The sequence below is a fragment of the Micrasema longulum genome, unplaced genomic scaffold (genome assembly GCF_059751315.1).
Source record: "Micrasema longulum isolate JH-2025_06_02 unplaced genomic scaffold, ASM5975131v1 h1tg000287l, whole genome shotgun sequence".
NCBI lineage: Eukaryota > Metazoa > Arthropoda > Insecta > Trichoptera > Brachycentridae > Micrasema > Micrasema longulum.
The window spans coordinates 877,594-898,714 of NW_028277491.1; the positions used below are offsets into that span (position 1 = coordinate 877,594).

The window sequence follows — 21,121 nt, forward strand, 5'->3', positions numbered from 1 at the left end:
TTGCATTAAAACAAAGTGAACTTCAGTTTTTTTTTTCAATTAAAAAAAGCATTTTTATGTCTACCAGTTTTGCTGCGTACCTGTTTCTTCGTCAAGACACCAATAACATTAACATATAAATCCTACTATATACACGGTAGTGTAATTAGTGGGCTGACAGCCGGTAGCCATAAAAAAACATCGGTAAGTGGTTATATACACATATTTATAAACATTTAAATAAAAGTTTGACCACAAACTCAATTAAAAAAAAAACATATGTTATGCAAAGAAATATGTGTGTTAATGGTCAGCCAATCCCAGGATTGAGACCAGAGAAGAAGAAGAAAGGGTCTAACTGATAAACAATTTTCAATTTTTTGTTTTGAGTTCGTAAAGTAATCTTTGTTATTGAAGCGCAGATTACATGTCTGCTTTGAAATAAAATTAATATATTTATACATATTGTAATTAACTCGTGCTTAGAACAATGAAAAAAGTTCCTTTACGCCATCCTTAAAAAAAACTGTTTGATAATTGTGAAGTTCTAGATGCACCTGTGAACTTCTGGAAATCTGTAGATAAAGTCAGGATACAGCAAAATATACAGACGCGATCTGCGAGAAGGATTACCTTGGCCCTACCGTTCACTCAAAGCTATCTCAAAGAAACTTTACCTTTCTGGCTCCGAAATTTTTTAATCAACATCCTGCAGCCATAAAGAACTCCACTAGTGTCAATGTATTTAAGAAAAATGTTTGAAATTGGTTGCTGCACATCGATAGGGACGAGGTTGTCAATTTTTTTAAAGTTCGATATTAGTAATAAGCAAAAATTGACAAATCTGCTTTCCTTCCATACTTTTACTTTTATTTGCTTTTTACATATTTGATATTTTTATGTTTTTTTTAACTATGTATTTGACTGTTTTTTTCATTGTGTATTTTTGTATTATTTAATTTAGCACTCAATGCATATTATTTATTACTTTTATTTCTTACTACAGTGTATAGTTTATAGAAACTATATCTCAATTATTATTTTAATTATTTTTTTATATACGATATATTTTAACTTTTTTTTTCTATTGATTTCAATGATACTATTATTATTTTTATTTTTTTCGATACTTCGATATTTTATTTTTATTTTGTTGATTTCAATGATACTTTTATTTGGTTATGTATGAATCTAAATTTGTATAATTTACATTTTAATATTTATGTCTGATTATCTTTTTTAAATTGTATTTTTTGGAATTTTATTATTTGTTACTTGTACCTTTTTTTCAGGATTTTTATTATATTGTATTACATGTGATTATATTTCAATATAATTAAGTTAACTATGTTTTTTATTGTTAATTATTATGGCTTGACACGGACACAGCCTAAAAAGTCTTAATAAGGTAACTTATATTTAAATTAGTGTAATTTTGACTGAATAAATAAAAAAAAACATTGAGTAAAGAAATCCATTATGAAATAACAATTTACAATAATTATTGTACATTATTGTAAATGTATCTACCTGTTGTATATAATTATTTTGGGTTGAAAATAATAACAAACCAATAAAACAGCAAGGAAGGTTTCTCTTATGGGAAGAATCAGAAGACATATAACTGCAGATTCGTGCAGGATGATTTATAACTCCATAATTGTGCCTCATATAAATTATTGTAGTAGTATTTTGTTTTTGGCAACTGAAGGGGAAAAAAATAAACTTACTGTTCTGCAGAATAGGGCGAGAGTAATTTTGAAAAAAAAAAATACACCAGAATAAAGTTGATGCTGAAACAAGCAAAAATTATGACAGTACGTCAACTAATATATTTTAATGTAATGTTTTTTGTTCATAAAATGATTAATGGCTATACCTCAAAAGAGTTGACTCAAAAGGTTTTTTCTAATCAATGTGAACATGTATATAAAACAAGAAATAAACATGAAGTAAGACTACCATTTCGTAGGAAAACAAGTACACAGAACTCATTGATGCACCGAGCTGTACAGTTATATTATAAGGAAATACCATTGGAAATAAGAGAGCAAAAAAATATTATTTAATTTAAATGTCAATTAAAAAAACATGTGTTTAGCAGATAAATTTTAAAAAGTAATCTTATTCGTGTTAGCTTTATAGAAGTTTTCTTTTTAAGTGTACGTATATCGTTTGAAAAATGTTAATAATTAGTGTATGTTTTAATAATAATTAGATATAATTTAATATTAGGACATTCATTTATTATGTTTGTACTATTTAAAGACAAAATAAAAAAAAAAAAAAAAAAAAAAAAACGTGCCTACTTAGGTCTCTTAAATCCGATTTACGCTATTTAAATTATGATCGTAGATTATAGGTCACCTGAACTTTAAATTGAAACAAAAAAACCTCCATCAAGTAAGTGAAGTAATGTAAAATTATTGCCAAAAACAGTTCCAATAAAAGAAAGTGATGATCCACTTTAATATTTTTACTAAAATTCTCATTTTTTCTGCAATTAATATCTAAGAAATTGAAAAGTTTTTAGGGTCATAAAAATTAGCTTAAGCAGGTAATCATCATTAAAGCTAACGTCAAAACAATTTCGCGATCTATTTAATGGTCACTGACAGTAATGTATTTAGCTTTTTTCAGATGATGGCATCAGCGGAAACTACTAACAACGAAGCGTTTTGAGGTTATGAACTCTTAAATGGTAATGGAATAATATTAACATTAGCATCATGTGATTGTAAGAAATATTATTGGTATTAGCAAATGCTTAAAGCGGCTGCTAAATTTATTGTAATGGTAAATAATTTCCTTGTTGCGTCAACGTTTTAATAATATTTAAATAATACTAAACTTATCAACGTTAGAAGAAATGAATTAGCAAAGAACATGAATGCCGGTATTGACCTAAGATTATTGTTTATTAGATAGATAATAAAGCTAAAAAAAAATATTGTATTTTTTCAAAGATTTCAATTTTTGGGACTTTTTTTTAACGAGTCGTAAATAAATCCCTTTTTTTCTTTTTTAATACGCCTCCACTCGTTTGCGAGTAATTTTGATACTTCACTATTCGAAAATGGAAATCAAGTTATTGTAGACCGGGATCCGAACCTCGGATCTTTGATCCGTGATTCCGCGACACTAACCACTGGACCGCAACTCAGTTCGTCCAACTAATGACATTATAATATAGCACCTCTTATAGTTATAAACTACATTCACTTAGACTGGACTGCAGTACACGTTCAAACTACGAGCCCACTGCGTGATATTATATGATTGACCCATTTCATACCACGGCAAAAATTCACAATTCATGCAAAGGGTGGATTTGAATTTATTATATTATAATTGTCTTTTTGTGAAACAGGGTTGTGGTCCCGTGGCTGGTGTCCGAGGTTCGACCCCTAGTCTACCACAATTGGATTTCCATTTTCTATTAGTGAGCTATTTACTCGTTGAAAAAGGCCCCTAGAATTGAAATATTTGGATAAATATTCAAATTAAAAACAAAAAAATGCAAAATAACATAATATGTAATAAATGTCGATCTACCCTAATTTTAGGTCGAAGTGGTGGATACAAAAATAGGCCATTTTCTATCAGATATTAAGGGTCTGGTTTGTTTTTTTTTGGGAATTCTAGTAAAAATAGACAGACGGTAGTATTTATAATAGCATGTATGACGCAAATAGCATGAATAGATGCAAAACTCATGGATGACCACAAAATACAATTGAGACCAAAATGCAAAGATCAGGCAAGATAATAAAATGAACATTTTTATTTCGAAGAATAAAGCATGTTTTCATTATTCCATTGTTTATACCTAATAGTACATAGAGTACTGCATTACTACAGCTTTCCCACCACAAACCGCACACCGCATCTAAGGACACAAGTGTTCTTGGCGTTGCCCACACGGAAAAATTGCTCGTTGCCGAACGAGAAAAGCTGCTCGAAGGAGCTCTCTGTAATTTTGTAGCCTAAACATCTTTGTTTTGAAAGCATTAGTATATCAATGGCAGCGTATATCAATAAAAAAATTATGCATGAAGGTTAGATGATCCGTCTTACACTTCAGGTGCCAGTCCGGGGACAAACATAAATATATCATGTCGACTGTGTCTGGAATCAAACCCAAGACCTCTTGCATCGTAGACAAACCCACTGATCATCAGACTACTACACAAATAATAGATTCCTCGTCGAGTCCACCGACGCGACGCATCGTCGCTCATGCATTTATTAAAAGCACATTCTTGTCTGGTTTTCTTAACACACACATATTTTTTTACCCAAGGCATGAAGTTTTGGTAGCTTACCATTCCTCCGCAGAACTATAACGCCGCCTTTTACCTTCATAGTGGCGCGCATCGTCTTGCACGGGGCCGTAGGTTTAAATTTTGAAAGATACTTTGAACTATCAGATTGATTTTGTTTTTAGCAATAGCATATAACATGCTATGCTATTTCGATTAACGTGCTACGGAATCAAAAAGAAATAGCATTAATTGTCATATCTAGTACTATTGACTATTGGGCTAAAAACAGACTTGATAATTTTTAACAATTGCCTAATAAAATCTGGCCTTCCACAATTTACTTGTGCACGGGTAGAATACAATATACTATATGTACAGACAGTGAACACGATAATCTATCCCACGCAATTTCTGAGAACTTTATTCAGTATTTCTTCAAGAACTATCTATCAATCAATTTATTGTTCTTTTATATTTTCGTCCTTCCATCAAGAAATCACATGCAAATACAGTAAAGGTGATTTGTGTACTGTGTACATTGTATAAACATATACAACAGAGATGAAGAACAATTAAGATAAGGTAATATAAAAGTCTAGGCATCTACAGGGCTTATGACCTGTCAATGGCTGGTTTAGTGGCCACTTTACACACTGTGTAACATTTACCATTCTGCCCATATTTGAACACCTATATTCCTTAAATTCTTTCATCTGTTGATGTTTGTGAAGTTAAAGAGCTGAAACCCTTTATGCGGGTGAGATTCATCAAGTGTTTTTCCATGTTTTAAGTTTAACATTAATACTTAAATAGCAGTAATTACTTTGTACGTAAAGTATTTTTTATTGTCATGGTGGTTGTTTTTTTGCGAAGGAGTGCGTTGAGCACTGTCACAACCGCCCCTGGGGTGTGGTCGGTTGTGACATTTTTTCTTTTTTGTTCTAATTTGCTCCTATGAGTTAACCATTGTATTTAGGGACAAAAGTGTTGTATGTATACGTAGACAAATGTACACTTTACTATATAAAATTCCTTCCTTTCAGCTAATTGGCATACAAACAAAATTATAGGCGATCAAATAAAAATTGTCACAACCGTACCCAGTCTACCCTATCTAACTAAGTTAAGCCTAAATTTCAAGAAGCGTTAAAAGTAATATTTGAGTTATATAAAATATTTGAGTATATTTATTAATCTTATTCCTTGGCAAATAATTAATTTTACCTAATATGTAATTATGTAATATTTTTATAGGCGCGATTCTGAAAGAACGGCATTTTTAAATAACAAAATCGTACGATTTCCTTACTTTTGATCAGAATACAGCCTTAAACATGTACGCGTGTATTCTTTTTGTGCGTACAATGTAAAGGCTGGAAATATTGAAATTATTATTAAGTATATTAACTGTAAATCATTTTCAAGATTTCTAATTTAAATGTTTAGTTCTTACGTACCAGTAAACAATTTCATTAAATTTTCCCCCAGAAAACTTCCTCTTACAAAACTGATAAAAAGGCGGGTTTGCCGTAGAACGCGACCTATAAAAAAACTCGCAATTAAGTATTAATTAATATTGTTATTGTACGCTTTGTTAATGCTTCGATTCACTCAAGTTCCTCTTGATACATTTTACTGTTTTTTAACGGTTATAAAAAACGCATCTGAGAAATCAATATTAAATAAACATTTTATTAATAAGAGTACAATAAATATTTTGTTCTCTGTGTCCAAAACAATGAAGAATATGGTTCTGTTTGTGAAATAGAACCGATACTTTGGACAAGTGCTTTGGACTGGATTTTCAAATATTTTGATTTATTTCTTAATTTAGCTGATATTATATAAAAAGTAACATTTATATTTACTTTTATAACATATTATGTATTTATATCATCTTACAGTACACAAAATATTTCTTTTCAAATTCATTCAAACTCTTTTCATTCTTCATACATTCAGGCATCTCGTTATACATTTTTAAACCTTTACCCATAATGCCATTTTGGGATTCTATTTTTTTTAATAGCACCGTTATTTTATGCTTATTTCTAGGTACATGTTTATGGAAATGCATTCGACTGATAAAAAAATAATTTAAAAACAAGTATTTTAGCCTCTTTTTTATTGGTATCCAATTATGATCTTGCATTTTTTATATTTTATTATATCTCTCTTTTTTAGCACTTTTCTCAGAGCTCTATTTTAAGGTATTTTAGTGTATTTAAATTTCTATCATGGCTGCCCTCAGATAAAGATCCGTAACAAGGAAATCAAGTGGACAAGTTTGGACGCTTCGTTGTGTAGCGGTTGACGCGTTTTACTACCATTCTTGAGGTTCTGGTGAAATATTGATCTTAAAGATTTTTTGAACAGGCGGATGAAAAATACAGTTCTGTGTGTGAAATATAACCAGAACCCTGGACGAGTGTTTTAGACTCGATGGCTGCTCTGAGGTGAAAATCTTTAAAAAGAAAATCGAGTGGAAATAAGTCGGCCTAGTAGTGTAGTGGTTTTGTGTATTCGACTACCATGTTTGAGGTCCCGGGTTAACGTTTAATATTTAACGGTTTAACTAACACTAATATATTTCACTGTCCCTGGACTGGTACCTGAAGTGTAAGACTGATCACGGTGATCGAAGTAAGCTGCATTTGGTGTCAATGGTATGATGATGATGAAATTATAAAAACGTATTTTTCCAGAAAAAAAAATACATACGAACGAATGCTTTAGTTATGATATAGAATGAGTTAACATACAAATTTCGTTTGTGTTAGTAGGCACACTGAAATTATTTGTATGAAAACTTATTGTTACGGACACATAAAGCAGGGCGGTATTAAATATTTGAATAGATTGTACTAAACATAGATAGCGCCAAACTTCCTTACCTATAAAATCAATAACATTTTGATAGTCATCATAAAAATGTTTAATATCTCAGACATTGTATTACGTATTTGCAGTTAATTGACCGTCTCCTAGTTCTAATAAATATCTCAAGAGATGAATAATTTATTTAGCTAAGCATAATTACATTTTTTACGATGCATAACGCGTTATTTAATTAATCACTAGAGATAAATTTCTTTTTTTCTCAGCACTTTCGTCGTGAGATTTGCATATATAAAAGCAATAGTGGTTAACATACTAATGTCGCTTTTCAAGAGATAAATTATTGAGATTAAACTTTTCTGTATTAACAAAGTTTTATTGCAGTTTTTTTAACGATTGCATCCGCAGTCAAATCAAAGTTCATGATATGTGATGTTGGAGAAAGGATTGGTTTGTTAAAATGGAAATGGGTAAGCCATATCGCTCGAATCTCTGATGATAGACGAACAAAGTGTGTTCGCAAGTGGAGACCGAGGAACACGAGGGCCCAAAGATGCCTACCAATAAAATGGTCAGATGGTATTCAGAGGTTTGCCGGGAGACAGAGGATGAGGGCGACGCAGAACCGGAAGGAGATAGAAGGCCTGTATGTAAATAAATGATAATTTAAAATAAATATGTAAATAAATATTTTATAATATATATGAGGGTACTACTTGCAAACCCGGCAAAATCCAAAATGTAAAAAAGTGAGATATCGATTAATTGAAACTTATTCAAAATACAATTTTTTACAATAATTTTAACATTGTTAGTTAAAAATTCGGCTTACTTTGTAAGACTTGACTTTTAAATTATCGACTTTGTTACAAACAAGGCAACCTCTACTTGAGTATTGCAAAGTTGGTAATTAATAAAATTAAATTCATTATTTCACTACTGTTTCTTGACATAATCGTGCTTATGTCATCACTGCTGCTCACGGATAAAATATTAACTGATTATAATAAAAAAAAAAAAAAAAAAAAAAGGTTGAAGCAAAGTATTGTATCAGTTTTTTGCGATTTGCTCAAAATAAAGGAAGATGGATTTTGCCGGGTTTGAAAGTAGTACCCTCATATATGGGATCGTATCCATCTCACTTCACACCTCCTATCTTTATAAGAACAGCATGACAAAACGGCTTGATTTATTAGCTTCATGTATGTCGATGTAATGTTTAGTAATCACTGCAAATACAGTAGAATAGAATTCATTAGTTAATTATACCTTGATAAAGACGCTTGTGTAGCTTTGAAACCGATCGGCAGATAAAATAAAAAATATTTATTGTTTTATTTTATGATTATTTTATTATAATGAATAACCATTAAGTTACTGCTTCAAATATAAATTCTATATCAAATGATCATTTGTTTTCGAAGCCCAGCGAACACGGTGAGTTTTTTATATTACTATACAATGTCTCTTGGGTTCACAGTAGACAGTAGTATATTGAGAGAAAAAGAGGGAAATAATATAAACTCATTTGAAACTAGGTGCTCCCGCAAAATGAAGCAGATTTCATAGAAGTTGGCTCACTCTCAAACGTTTTGATTCTCGAAGAAAAAGAGATATAACAGCTTCTTTCTTCCATCGTATAACAGCTTGTCTTTGGTCACGTCACAAACAGAAACAATTGGAAATTAATGGCATAGGGACAGATATAACCACCTTGATCCCGAGAAAAGAGTGCAACAAGATATACTTATTTGGTGATCGGCATCTCTTTAAAGAAGTCCTGGAGACACAGGCGGATGGAGGAGGATTCTGGCGATGTGATTCCATCTACCACAGTGACCACGACTGCTTTGGCAAAAGCAAATAACTGAGAAGAATCCCATTAAATGCCCGACTTTCGAACCCTTTCTCACAGTGGGTTCTTTTTCAGTTTTTAAATATTGATCAATTTCGGAGAAATAAATTTATTTCAACAGAGAGCGAAAACATTTTTGAGAAGATAATATGTAAGTTTAGGCATTTACAGGGCTTATGACCTGTCATTGGCTGGTTTAAGTGGCCACTTTACACACTGTGTAACATTCACCATTCTGCCCATGTTTGAACATCCACGTTTCCTCAACTCTTCCATCTGTTGACTTTTGTGAAGTAAATAACCCGTAAGGGTTTATAAATAAATTTTCAAAAAAAAAAAAAGAGCAGAAACCTTTATCACGTGGGTGAGATTCATCCGGCTGGACCAAATCACCTACTAGGCAACGCCTGAAAACAATTTTCCAATTTTTATACTTCTTCTTTTACCAGGTAGTTAATTCAAGAATGTTTGAGTATGTCCAAATGCTTGCAGACTGGCTGGATTTCCTCCCTAGGGAGTAATTCATATATAAATTTATTTCAACAGAGAGGGAAAACATTTATGAGAAGAGAATATGGAAATCTAGGCATTTACAGGGCTTATGACCTGTCATTGGCTGGTTTAAGTGGCCACTTTACACACTGTGTAACATTCACCATTCTGCCCATGTTTGAACATCCACATTTCCTCAACTCTTCTATCTGTTGACTTTTGTAAAGTAAAAGAGCTGAAACCTTTATCACGTGGGTGAGATTCATCCGGTTGAACCAAATCACCTACTAGGCAACTAGGCACATACTAGGCAACTGGGGAGGAAATCCAGCCAGTCTGCAAGCATTTGGACATACTCAAACATTGTTGAATTTCGGAGATGTTTATCTTCTTACGCAAATGGATAAATATCTTTAAGCGCCATAAATTCAAACTCACTCTCTACGTGGTTTCTATAAATATGAATATAGTTAGAAAACGCAGATCAAGAGAGAGAGTTCCGCGTACTTTTCAATTTATTTTGCATAACAAATTAGACTCTAAAGTGTATCAAGGCGGGCAGTTAATCTCGCCACGGTTGGGTGAGATCTTTCCCCGACACTTACCTGTGCATGGTACATAATACATAATGGACTCATTATTTTGCAGTTAGGTACTAGAACCCTGGTAAGTCTATGCAAAATAGAAAGAAGTGGACAAAAGAGAGGATTACGAGAGGAAAACGCCACGGAGATTTCCCAGTAAAAATATTTATTTTTTAAAACTGAGAATACTTAATATATACTAAATTTAAAAACAGTATTTCCCAATGTCATTTTCGATGTATACGCTAACATTGCATTTTTTGGGGCTTTTATTTATTTATTTACCCAACGAAAACATTGTTTTATCAAATCTCACGAATGTAAAATTGATACAAATTACCCATTTCTAGAAAAATTCTCATACATAAAAAGAATACAGATCATACAATAAATTAGAAAACAGATACTTTTTGATATTTTTTTAACCTGTATTAGGTACACATATTTTGTTAATTAAAAAAAAAACTTTTTTATTCTTGTAATTTTTTAACATTTGCACTCTCGTACTAGTTCAGCTTGTATATATACATGCATGTAATTTTTAAACTTTTTATATTTTTTAATTTTTCTTTCCCAGATTGTATAATGTATATAATATATTATTTTTAATTTATTTCCATACCTTGGATTATGTTTATTTTGTTATATTTAAAAGTTTTTCATACTCTTCTACTTTGTAGTGCATCATAATTTTTATTCTGCTTTTGTAAATAATGTTATAGTTTAAAATATAAAAACGTCTGTAAATAAATATAGTTATCTGCATGTCCCTAAATGAGTTTTTGACAAAAACTCATTGGGAATTTTATATAAAATTGTGTATAGAATGTTTTCAATTTAATTTTAAAAAAAGAAAAACGAATATCCTCATAAAATACAAATAAATCCGGAATCGAGAACACCCAGACATCGTGATATATTAAAACTGACTTTATTTTTAAGCAATGCAACATACTATACATACATACTGGCTCGCATGTGTCGGGAATATAACACGTACTACTGAAATAGCAAGATAAACATATTTCGTGATCCTTTACCCTTTCTTATCCTTTTTTTTTGCAAACAATCTCTTTGGAATCAATTTTAATTAACAATATTATATAAGTACACGTGTACAATTTTTTTGTACGACAATTGTCCTTTACATAATGACTGCTGCTAATTAAAGTCCAGATGTTAATTAAAATGTGTGTTTCTGTAATAATTTTAATTTTTAGTATTTTTTAATAATATGCATGATTCCACTTTCCACCGTGTTGAATCCTAACTAAACACAGGGCTCTTGGCCTTGTAGAGTTAAAAATACGTCATTACTTTTTTGTAATATAAACCTATCTTTGTATGAATAAATAAATAAATAAAAAAAAGAAAGTGGAAAATGAAATTCTATCTATCCAGCGTAATTCTGTAATATAGAAGTACAACGCCACGGGAAATTGGACACAAAAAATGTTTTCTTACACGCGGTAAAAATTAGGGAATTGAATGTCCGCCTCTTGGTGTAATGGTCAGCGCTGCCTACTATGCAAGATGTCTCGAGTTCGATTTCCGACATGGTTGCTATGATATATTTATTTAAAAGGGTGCTTTAACACTAGAATATTTCATGGTCCCTGGACTGGAACCTGAAGTGTAAGACTGATCGTCTTACCTTCATGTAACAAAAATGATGAATATGGGCTGCGATTTGTTCATCAATGCAGTGCCCTATGCACCATTAGGTTCAGAAAAGGAATGATAATGTATTGTACTGCAAGGTTTCTCTAAAATGCATGAAAAAATAGATTGAAATAAATAAACATGAACGACATTAAATGACGTCGCAAGTTCTTCTACATCAACCTATGATAGAGTGATGTGATAGATTTTCAGTTTCCGAGAAGCCAACTCACAAATCATGACAACTCACCGAAGAGAACTAGTGACGTAACGCGCAAATCAAAAAATTACAAAACTTAAAAAGCTTCATTGAACATGATTTTTACTTAGTTAATATCCGATCTCCAGACAGCCTTTATGCGGTTGAATGTGGCGCCTGCTATTCTTAGCCCCCCTCGCGTTTTTTTTTTAAAGCAGCCATTTTCCGTTACACATACTACCAGGTATTTGAAACTCCCGACACTTTCGATGACTTGGTTTGACAGCCAGGGAATTTTGGGCATCAAGGCATGAAGTGTTACACAGTACATGGGTTTTTGGAATATTGATTTTTGAACCCATGCATGCGGAGTACCTATTTGGGCTATCTACAGTGGCCTGAAGACCCCTGACTGAATCGTCAATTATAACTGCATCATCGGCGTATTCTAGGTCGCAGAGTTTTCGGGAGGAGGAGATGGATATTCCTCGATCTAGTGGAATTGACTTCCTTAAGATGAAGTCCATGAGGATTATAAAAAGGAACGGTGCAATAACGCAGCCTTGATGAATTTAGTTTCGTAACAAATACTCAATTAATAAATAGAACACCTTGTATTTTTAATGACTAAAGATCCCTAGTGTTTTTATAACATTATAATAAGGAAATTCTGTTGCCTTTCAAAACAAATATTTGTTAATAGACTATCAAACTTTACCAAAACAATTTTTAAATATGTTAATATGTCGTATTATGATCACTATGCTTATTTAAATTTTTGTAATTTTGAAATTACTCTGCCCGTGACCTCACACGTTCTCGTCGGTGATTTTTTCTGACATTTAAAAGTAGAGTCCCATAGCCTGAAAACACACTAAACGTTAAAGAAATGGGAACCGGAAACCTATCACAACACATAACAACGCTGTAATTAATTGGTTGATTCTAAAGAACTCTTAACTAAAGAAACTTCGCCTTGTAAGAAAATTTTCAATTTTTTTACAGAACTTCCTTAGTAAGTCAAACATTTTCAACAATGTTTTGAGTATGTCCAAATGCTTACAGACTGGCGGGATTATTTCCCTAGGGAGTTGTTCGTATTTACATTTGTTGCAACAAAGATAAGGTTTATGACCGGTCATTGTAACATTCACCATTCTGCCTATGTTTGAACATCCACATTTTCTCAACTCTTCCATCTGTTGACTTTTGTGAAGTAAAAAAGCTGAAACCTTTATCATGTGGGCAACGCCTGAAAACAATTTTCCAATTTTTTTATATTTCTTCTTTTACCAGGTAGTTAATTCAACAATGTTTTGAGTATGTCCAAATGCTTGCCGACTGGCACTCTGCTGCAACAACTTTGAATATGAGCAATTCCCTAGGGAGAAAATTCAGCCAGTCTGCAAGTATTTGAACATACCCAAATCATTGTCAACAAATTCAAATTAACTACCTGGTAAAAGAAGAAATATAAGAAAAAATAAAAATTGTATTCAGGCGTTGCCTAGTAGGTGAATTGGTTCGGCCGGATGAACCTCACACACATGATAAAGGTTTCAGTTCTTTTACTTCACAAAAGTCAACAGATGGAAGGGTTTGAATTGAGGAAATGTGGATGTTCAAACTGAGGCAGAAAGTTGTATGTTACACAGAGTATAATGTGGCCACTTAAACTGGTCCCGTGGCTAGTGTCTCGGACTCACGTGTTTTAAATCCCACTCTACCCCAACTTGATTCCATTTTCTAATAGTGAGTTATTTACAACTCGTTGAAAATGGCCTTCAAAATGAAATATTTGGGTAAATCATAAGAACGCATATATTTCTTTTTTTAATAAAAAAAAAAACCTGCCAATGACAGATCATAAGCCCTGTAAATGCCTAGACTCCCATATTCCCTTCTCAAAAATATTTTTCCTTTCTGTTGCAACAAATTTAAACACAATCATTTTATGTGAACTTTATAAAACTACAAAAAGTCAACAAACATACATTGTTGAATTCTCGTTGTTTCGCTTAAATTAAATAAGTATATAAGCTTAGAGATTTCTCGTCATAAAATAAATGATGGCGATTTTAAACATTTTGCATTAGTATGCACTTACGTGCATTACCTACTGCCTACTGCTGTAAAGCCGAGATTTTTTCGAAAGGAAAACATAAATGCACCAATAAACGCATTAATATGAGTTTCATTTGTTTATCTCACTTAATCTGGTGGTTGCATTTGTACAGGAAAATGGCGTGATACGTACCGATATATTTAATTGCACAGCCAACTTATCTGTTGGTATAAACGTAAAAGTAAAATAAATTCAATGTAGACAGAATAGATATGTATCTATTGCTTGTTGTTGTAACAGGGGCGTGCAGTGGCTATTATTTTGTTTCGACTCTTTAATGACGATCTTCAGCCCTACGGAAAATTGGATTAAAAAAATGTTTTCTGACGTGCGGTAAAAATTAGAGCATCAAATTTTACGGCAAACTAGTTTGAACGACTTCACTAGTTCATATGCATCAACCAATGATAAGAGAGTTGTGGAAGATTATTCCGGTTTGATTACCGTTAACGAACCAATCGGCAGAACTGACAGAGAAGACGCGGAAGAGAACTTGAGACGCCACACGCGGAGCAATTTCAGAAATACAAGACTTTAAAAAATCATGGCACTGAAAATACGATACATGAAAATTAAAAATAAAGTTTTGGCTAAGTTTAATAGTCTATTAACCAATAAAAAAATCTCTGAACTTCCTCATTGATAGGTAAATCAATACATTACACCTGTCAATGTGTCAATAGATATAAAATTAAAGATAATGAATACGTTTCAAATACAGAGGAAGAGACCTACATATTATTTTATCTCAAAAGAGAAAATATCAATATTTACCTTGGAAAAAGAGCTGATAAATTTCTATCTATCAGTAAACAGTAGTTATTATGTAGGCATATTACTATACAAAAATATTATACCTGTGGGATTTTTTTGGTAAATGTTAATATGTATTTCATTGCTATGTAATTATTCTTTATTTTTTTAATACTCTGTTTTACCTCTTACGAAAATTGTAAAAAAAAAAATGTTTTTAAGAATTATTTATATTTGAAAAAAATAGATTGAGTTTTTTTACTGATATTTTTTGGAGGAACTGAATTTTGAGTAGAAAAAATGCGTATTTAGTTTAATTCCACTTTTATTTAAAATGTTTTAAGTAACCGGGTTTCGTCGTGACCGACATCCGACCAGTCTGACGATGTCGGTCATGAAAAAATTCGGTCATTGGTGAAAATTATAATCAATAGTGGAATCAAACTTATCACGTATTTTTGTTATAATAAATAAAAATACAATATTCGTGTATGTAAACAGAAGACATAAAAACACACCTTGATAATATGTACACGTAATTGAAAGAAATGCCGGACATAATAAAGGTTTACTCACAAAACAACATGTTTTTTATCTACTCCATGTTTTTAGAAATAGATTATTTGTAGTCTATCTAACTAGGTACAACCTGTTGAAAGGTATACATTTTTATGTAAACCTAAATTTAAAATTTTACATTAAATATATTAAAAAAAATATTGTTAAAGACATATGTAGTTCTATAATACTCGTCCTGTATTTCCATAAGTAACCATAAGAATCCACAAAAAGAGTATGGTATAAAGTCGTGGAGACATTTAACTAGAATCAATATTAAAACGATGCACCGTCTACGGTAATCTATTCTTAAGAAAATTGTACCTGGAGAGATTTAAAAAGTGACGGCAAAAAAAGGTGAAAAAAATCCTTCTAAATTACTGTGGCTACTGGCTGTGCATGGTTTTAGAACAATTTAATAGTTATCAATAAAAAATTCTTCTTAAAACATAACCCTAACACACGCTTTACGTATACATATGGTTTAGAATTTCCAAAGATTTTTTAATATGTACGGTAGCAGAACTCTTAGCAATTAGTAACCTATCATTTTTGTTTTATTACCAAAATATCGTTAGTTTAATATTCCTTGTAACGGGGAGCAAAATAAGAAAGTGGCTTATTGATCAAGAGTTTAAACTATGTATTATAGGAATAAATAGATTTACATCAATATGCTTGTTCTTTTCTTTTGTTTTAAAAAATAAATGTATCCATAAAACAATAATATATTATACACATCATGTATGAATTGACGTGTCAGACTTATATTTGTAAACTCGTAAGTAGCACTGAAAAGGATTTCTCTTATCATTGCCTTAATCTTGAATAAAACGTAAATAATTTTTTTCTGCATTTGACATTATGATTGAATATTTTTCACCCTTAAAAATAGCATATATCTCTATCATTTGAACAAAGAAATTTTCGAAAGAAAATAGATATAACACATTTTTCGAATAAAGCATTTTTCAAAGAAGATGTATGTTCCTTGGAATAAGGCAGAAGTCAGTTGGTGGTCAGCTGTAAGGTAGTTTACATTTGTTTGAATAAAACTCCGTATACCTTAAAACAAAATATTTCCCAAAAAGAAACCCACTATTATTTCATACAAAATTACTAATTTATGAAGTTTTTATTGTCTCCTGTAATGTTATCATTTAGTGATCTACGTTGTCATCAAATTAAGGTGACGTGACGTTATATTATTTGGTAAGCTATCAATAAGAAAGTACGTACTTAGTTCAAATTTAGGTAACATTAATATCAAGTTTTTTTTCTTTATCTTTTCTTCGGTAGGTACAGTTAAGCCCGCCTCTGGTTGATAGAATCTGTGTGGTTTTACCTTTTCTATTTACCGTTGCAGAAAACAAAGAAAATGAAAAGTAGCTCGCCTACGTCTACGGTCAGGTAGTATTTGCCCAAAATATCGACACGCGGACTTTCGTTTTCAGTGGCTCCAAAGATTTTAATTAGTGGATATATTTCAGCGCTAATCCGACCGTGAAGCGATTGCATATTATTAAAACAAAAACTTGCGCTAGGTTTGAAGTGATATTTTGTTACGCTAAACTAACTTATTACAGTGTAGTTCGATGTGTGAAATACAATCAAAACCGTGAACGATTATTTTGGACTCCATATTGTCGCTGTTCAGACAAAATTCACTGACCCAATATCACCATTTTGAGATATGGCAACTTTAAACTTTAGAGACCAAGAAAAAGTCTTATTTTTGAGTTTCGGTGGTTTTAAGTACACAACACAATTCCTTCTCGTTTTTTAAATCAATTCCATAAACAATATTTTGAGTTTGTCCAATTTTTTGTAGACAAGAACTGGATTAAACTCCCTGGAGCTGTTTATATTAACATATTACAACAGAGATGAAGAACATTTAAGATAAGGTAATATAGAAGTCTAGGCATCTGCCTAGATGCCTAGACTTCTATATTACCTTCTCTTAAATGTTCTTCACCTCTGTTGTAATATGTCAATTCCATAAGTAACTTTTTACGTCTGGTACATTAAAAAATATCTGAAAGATTTTTAATGAGGCAAGGTGGCTAAATTTTGTATTGTGACTTTTGATTGTTTATAATCTAGACAATGGAAAGGAATGGGGTTAAAATTAGGTTTTATTTAAAGAAATACCTTTTAAAACGTTTGCTTTTTTCATTCAAATACCCGTTGTTTTTAAGAAGAAACCTGTAATACTTTAGAATCTGCTTAAACTGTGAATAAATTATATCTGCTTTTGATGATCTATGCTTCTTGAGATTATATTGAAAGCACATAGTGAAAAATAAATAATTCGGATTGACGCAACTTTTTCTAACCAAGTTACGAACGAGTACCTTGGTGACGTTTGCCTCTTTAAAGAGCATAATTTTACGCTTCGAATCATATTCAACTCAAAACTGTCGTTTTTAAGGTTAGTGACTTTTACCAGAATTGCGACGATATCTACCAAGAAAAAATAAATAAAATAAAACTTAAATTAATTCAGCATGGAAGTTTAGATGAAGACGATTTTATATATACGAGTATTTTTAGTTTGGATTTAAGTTCTATGATATTATCAAAACGTTTTGATCCAGTAATAACTCGTTCTCCTACCAAGCCTGAGATCCCAAGTTCAATTCCTGATGAGGTCAACGTAAAATATTTGCTTACGGTGCGTTTTTTATTGCGTTGTTTCATTTTTCCTGAACTGGCACCTGAAGCGTAAAATTCATCACCTTAACTTCATCTAAAAGATTATTGAGCCAAACTGCATTGCTGTATCTACTAATTTAGTGCTTTATGCACCACTGGGATGATGGTGATAAGGGCCTTGTGCACGATTCTTTGTTTGATCCCGGCGAGATCATGATAAATAAAAATACTTTTTTTCTCGCGTACATTTATTGCTCCATTTTTATATACAGATGACTGGAATTGAACCTGCCATAGCAAATTCGCACATAGAGGAGGTCATTTGCTAATTATTGGATCTTACTTTGCCCAGTTAAAGTTTTATATTTTGAGAGATATGTCAATTTTTATACTTTATTGAGATTTTTTCAAAATTTGACCTTCAAGCATTCAGAACTTTAAGTTTTTTCATTATTTTAGCACTTTTTTATTTTATTTGTTGGTATTCATAAACATTTGTGATTAAAATAGGTCGAAACTTTCCTCAAACTAGGGTTAAAAAATTAGATATTCCGCTTTAAAAAAAAAACTTAAAAATAAAAATTTTACGATAAAATTAAACCTGAAATAATGAAAAAAACTACGGTGTTTCAATAATTTATTCTACTCTAAGTTATTTCTCTAGTTCGTTACCTTTTTTTAAAAGCGTAATATCTTATTTTGTAATCCTAGTTTGAGGAAAGTTCCGACGTATTTTAATCACAAATGTGTATGACTACCAACAAATAATAAAAAAATACTAAAATATTTTTTTTTTAAAGTTCTGAATGCTTGAAGGTCGAATTTTGGAAAAATCTCAATAAAGTATAAAAATTGACATATCTTTCAAACTATAAAGTTTTAGCTAAGGAAAGTAAGGTCCAATAAAAAGCAAATGACTTTCTCTATATGCGAATTTGTTATGGCGGGTTCAGTTCCAGTCACCTGTATATATTATAAATAAACTTAATACATTAAAATATTTTTACCTGCTTAGACGAAAAAAATTACTTTAGTCGATTCATGAAAAAAAAATTGCATCGAGCATTTGCAATAATCTTAAAAGTAGCTTTAATAATACACCGGCGAAACAGTTTTGACGACGTAAGTGCAAACTGGTCATTTAAATAAGCACGATTAAAATGCAGGTAACATTTTCACCAGAAAAATACATGTATTTCGGAAAAAAAAACAGTGCACTAAATAATAAATATTCAAAAACTCACTTTTGCTATTGAAAGATCTGCAGAAAAACATCCCGCCAAAACATGCAAAACAGCGGCGCATGTGTACCATGTATGCGCGCGCATCGCTACCCCGTCAGCTTAGGGTTGCCACATCCATTGACTTTCCCGGCTTTTCTTAATAGGTACTGAACGTCTATAAAAGCATCTCTTTACACAATAACACCCGCACTTAATTTTTAAAATCACAAATTTTCAACACATTAAAATAAGCCAACGAACCGTGTGAATGAAAGTGCTTTAAATAATATTGAAAGGCGGTTAAGCGAAACTAGTTGCATTTCGGTATTCGCGATTAGCGGGGTAGGAAGGATAGCATGCACTTTCGATCGCGTTCGCATTCGCCGAATGCTGGCACTGTAGTGAGAGGAAATGAAATCTTGTTATTGGCCACAGCTGTGTTTTTGCTCCCACTTCGCGTGTTAGAATTCCCAATGAAAATGCAACAATCACACAATAATAATATATTTACTGCCAGGTTAATTGACAATTTACATCTATTTTTTAAGCGCAGCCCGAAAACTTAAGAAACGGGTCGCTTTTTGGAATAAAAACAAACAATAAGTATGAATTAACTTATTTTTTATTACGAATTGCAAACACGATATTCTTTTAATTAATAGCATAATTGTATGTTTTCGTGAACCATTAGCATAAAAAGGCTATAAATAAATAAACAGCGGAGGTAGGTAGGAGTAAAATGGATTGTGTTATTCGACCAAACCAATTTTGAATCTCCACAACAATACTAAAGCAAACGAATAGTTGATGTTTTGTTTTTTTTTTCGTGCGTCTTGTAATATAAAAATAAACAAAGATAAATTTACTAAAAACATGTATGTATGAAGTTTTCTCTGTATATTATTATGATTTCGATATGTATTTTCACATGCAAAAAAAGTCAATTGTTAGTTATTTTCATTTTCATTTTCCATTTTTCCTTGAAGGGGAAGGATTTGCAACAACAGGCCAGGAGACCCAATTACAGTTGTAAATTACATCACAGATCACCCAGGCTTGAGAAAAATCACACAAATTTTTTTTTGTTCTCACCGGGAATCAAACCCGGAACCTTCCGTGTGTGAGTCGAGCGTCTTGACCACTACAATGAATAAACAAATAAATAAAACACCACTTTCCGTTCATGACGCGCAGAGCACTTTTGTGGTACATAAAATACAGGGTACCTCGGCCAGTCCAGTGACTACAAATTATTGTAAATTTGAACCCCGGATAGTATCCAAAATTCCTTCAAAATTGCCAAGAATCAACCCCGAGTCTTAAGCATCGCAGGCAAACGTGCCAACCACTACTCTGTGATGCGAACTTAAAAGTTACTAAGTAGCTATCGAAACAAAAACACTCGTTCTAGGGTGTGATTATGAACGCTCTCGCAGGTGTAGAGAATGCTTTGTTAGCGCATAATTAGAATGTAAATTACGTGCAAGCACGTTCTCTACTCTCGCGAGAGCGATCAGAATACATGTTCAGGATTCTGGTTCTACTTCACACACTTAAATGTCCGCTCAGATACGGACAATGTTAACACTAACACCAACATTATTTACAAATAATATCAATAATAATAATAAAAATTGTAAGTTAGTAATTAGGAATAAGCTGTTTTAAGGCGCGTATGTTTTAAATGCAGTTTAAAATAATAACAAAACATGACTCCCTACTGGCGTTTTTATTGTAGAAGTTTAATTATCGTTTCTATAATTTTATCAATATGTTTAGGTTATTCTTCTGACTTATCTACCCAAACCCATCAATATTTTTTTACAAATTTATTCAATTAAATCCGGGTCATGGTTTCAGAATGTTCGAACAATACATTCTATGTTTTGGGTGCTAAAAACCTGAAAGTTCTTTGCCCAAATTTTAAGTT

The 21,121-nt window shown here is 31.8% G+C and overlaps 1 protein-coding gene across 1 annotated transcript in view; it reads right to left on the minus strand.

Annotated features, from left to right (window-relative positions):
- Window positions 1–19,594, minus strand: part of LOC148282830 (A disintegrin and metalloproteinase with thrombospondin motifs adt-1-like) — a 103,475-nt gene extending 83,881 nt beyond the window's left edge. Inside the window, exon 1 of the mRNA XM_088224516.1 lies at window positions 19,213–19,594. Coding sequence (XP_088080642.1) covers window positions 19,213–19,296 — 84 coding nt within the window. The 5' untranslated portion in view covers window positions 19,297–19,594. The remainder of the gene's footprint in view (window positions 1–19,212) is intronic.
- Between the last annotated feature and the right edge of the window lie 1,527 nt (window positions 19,595–21,121).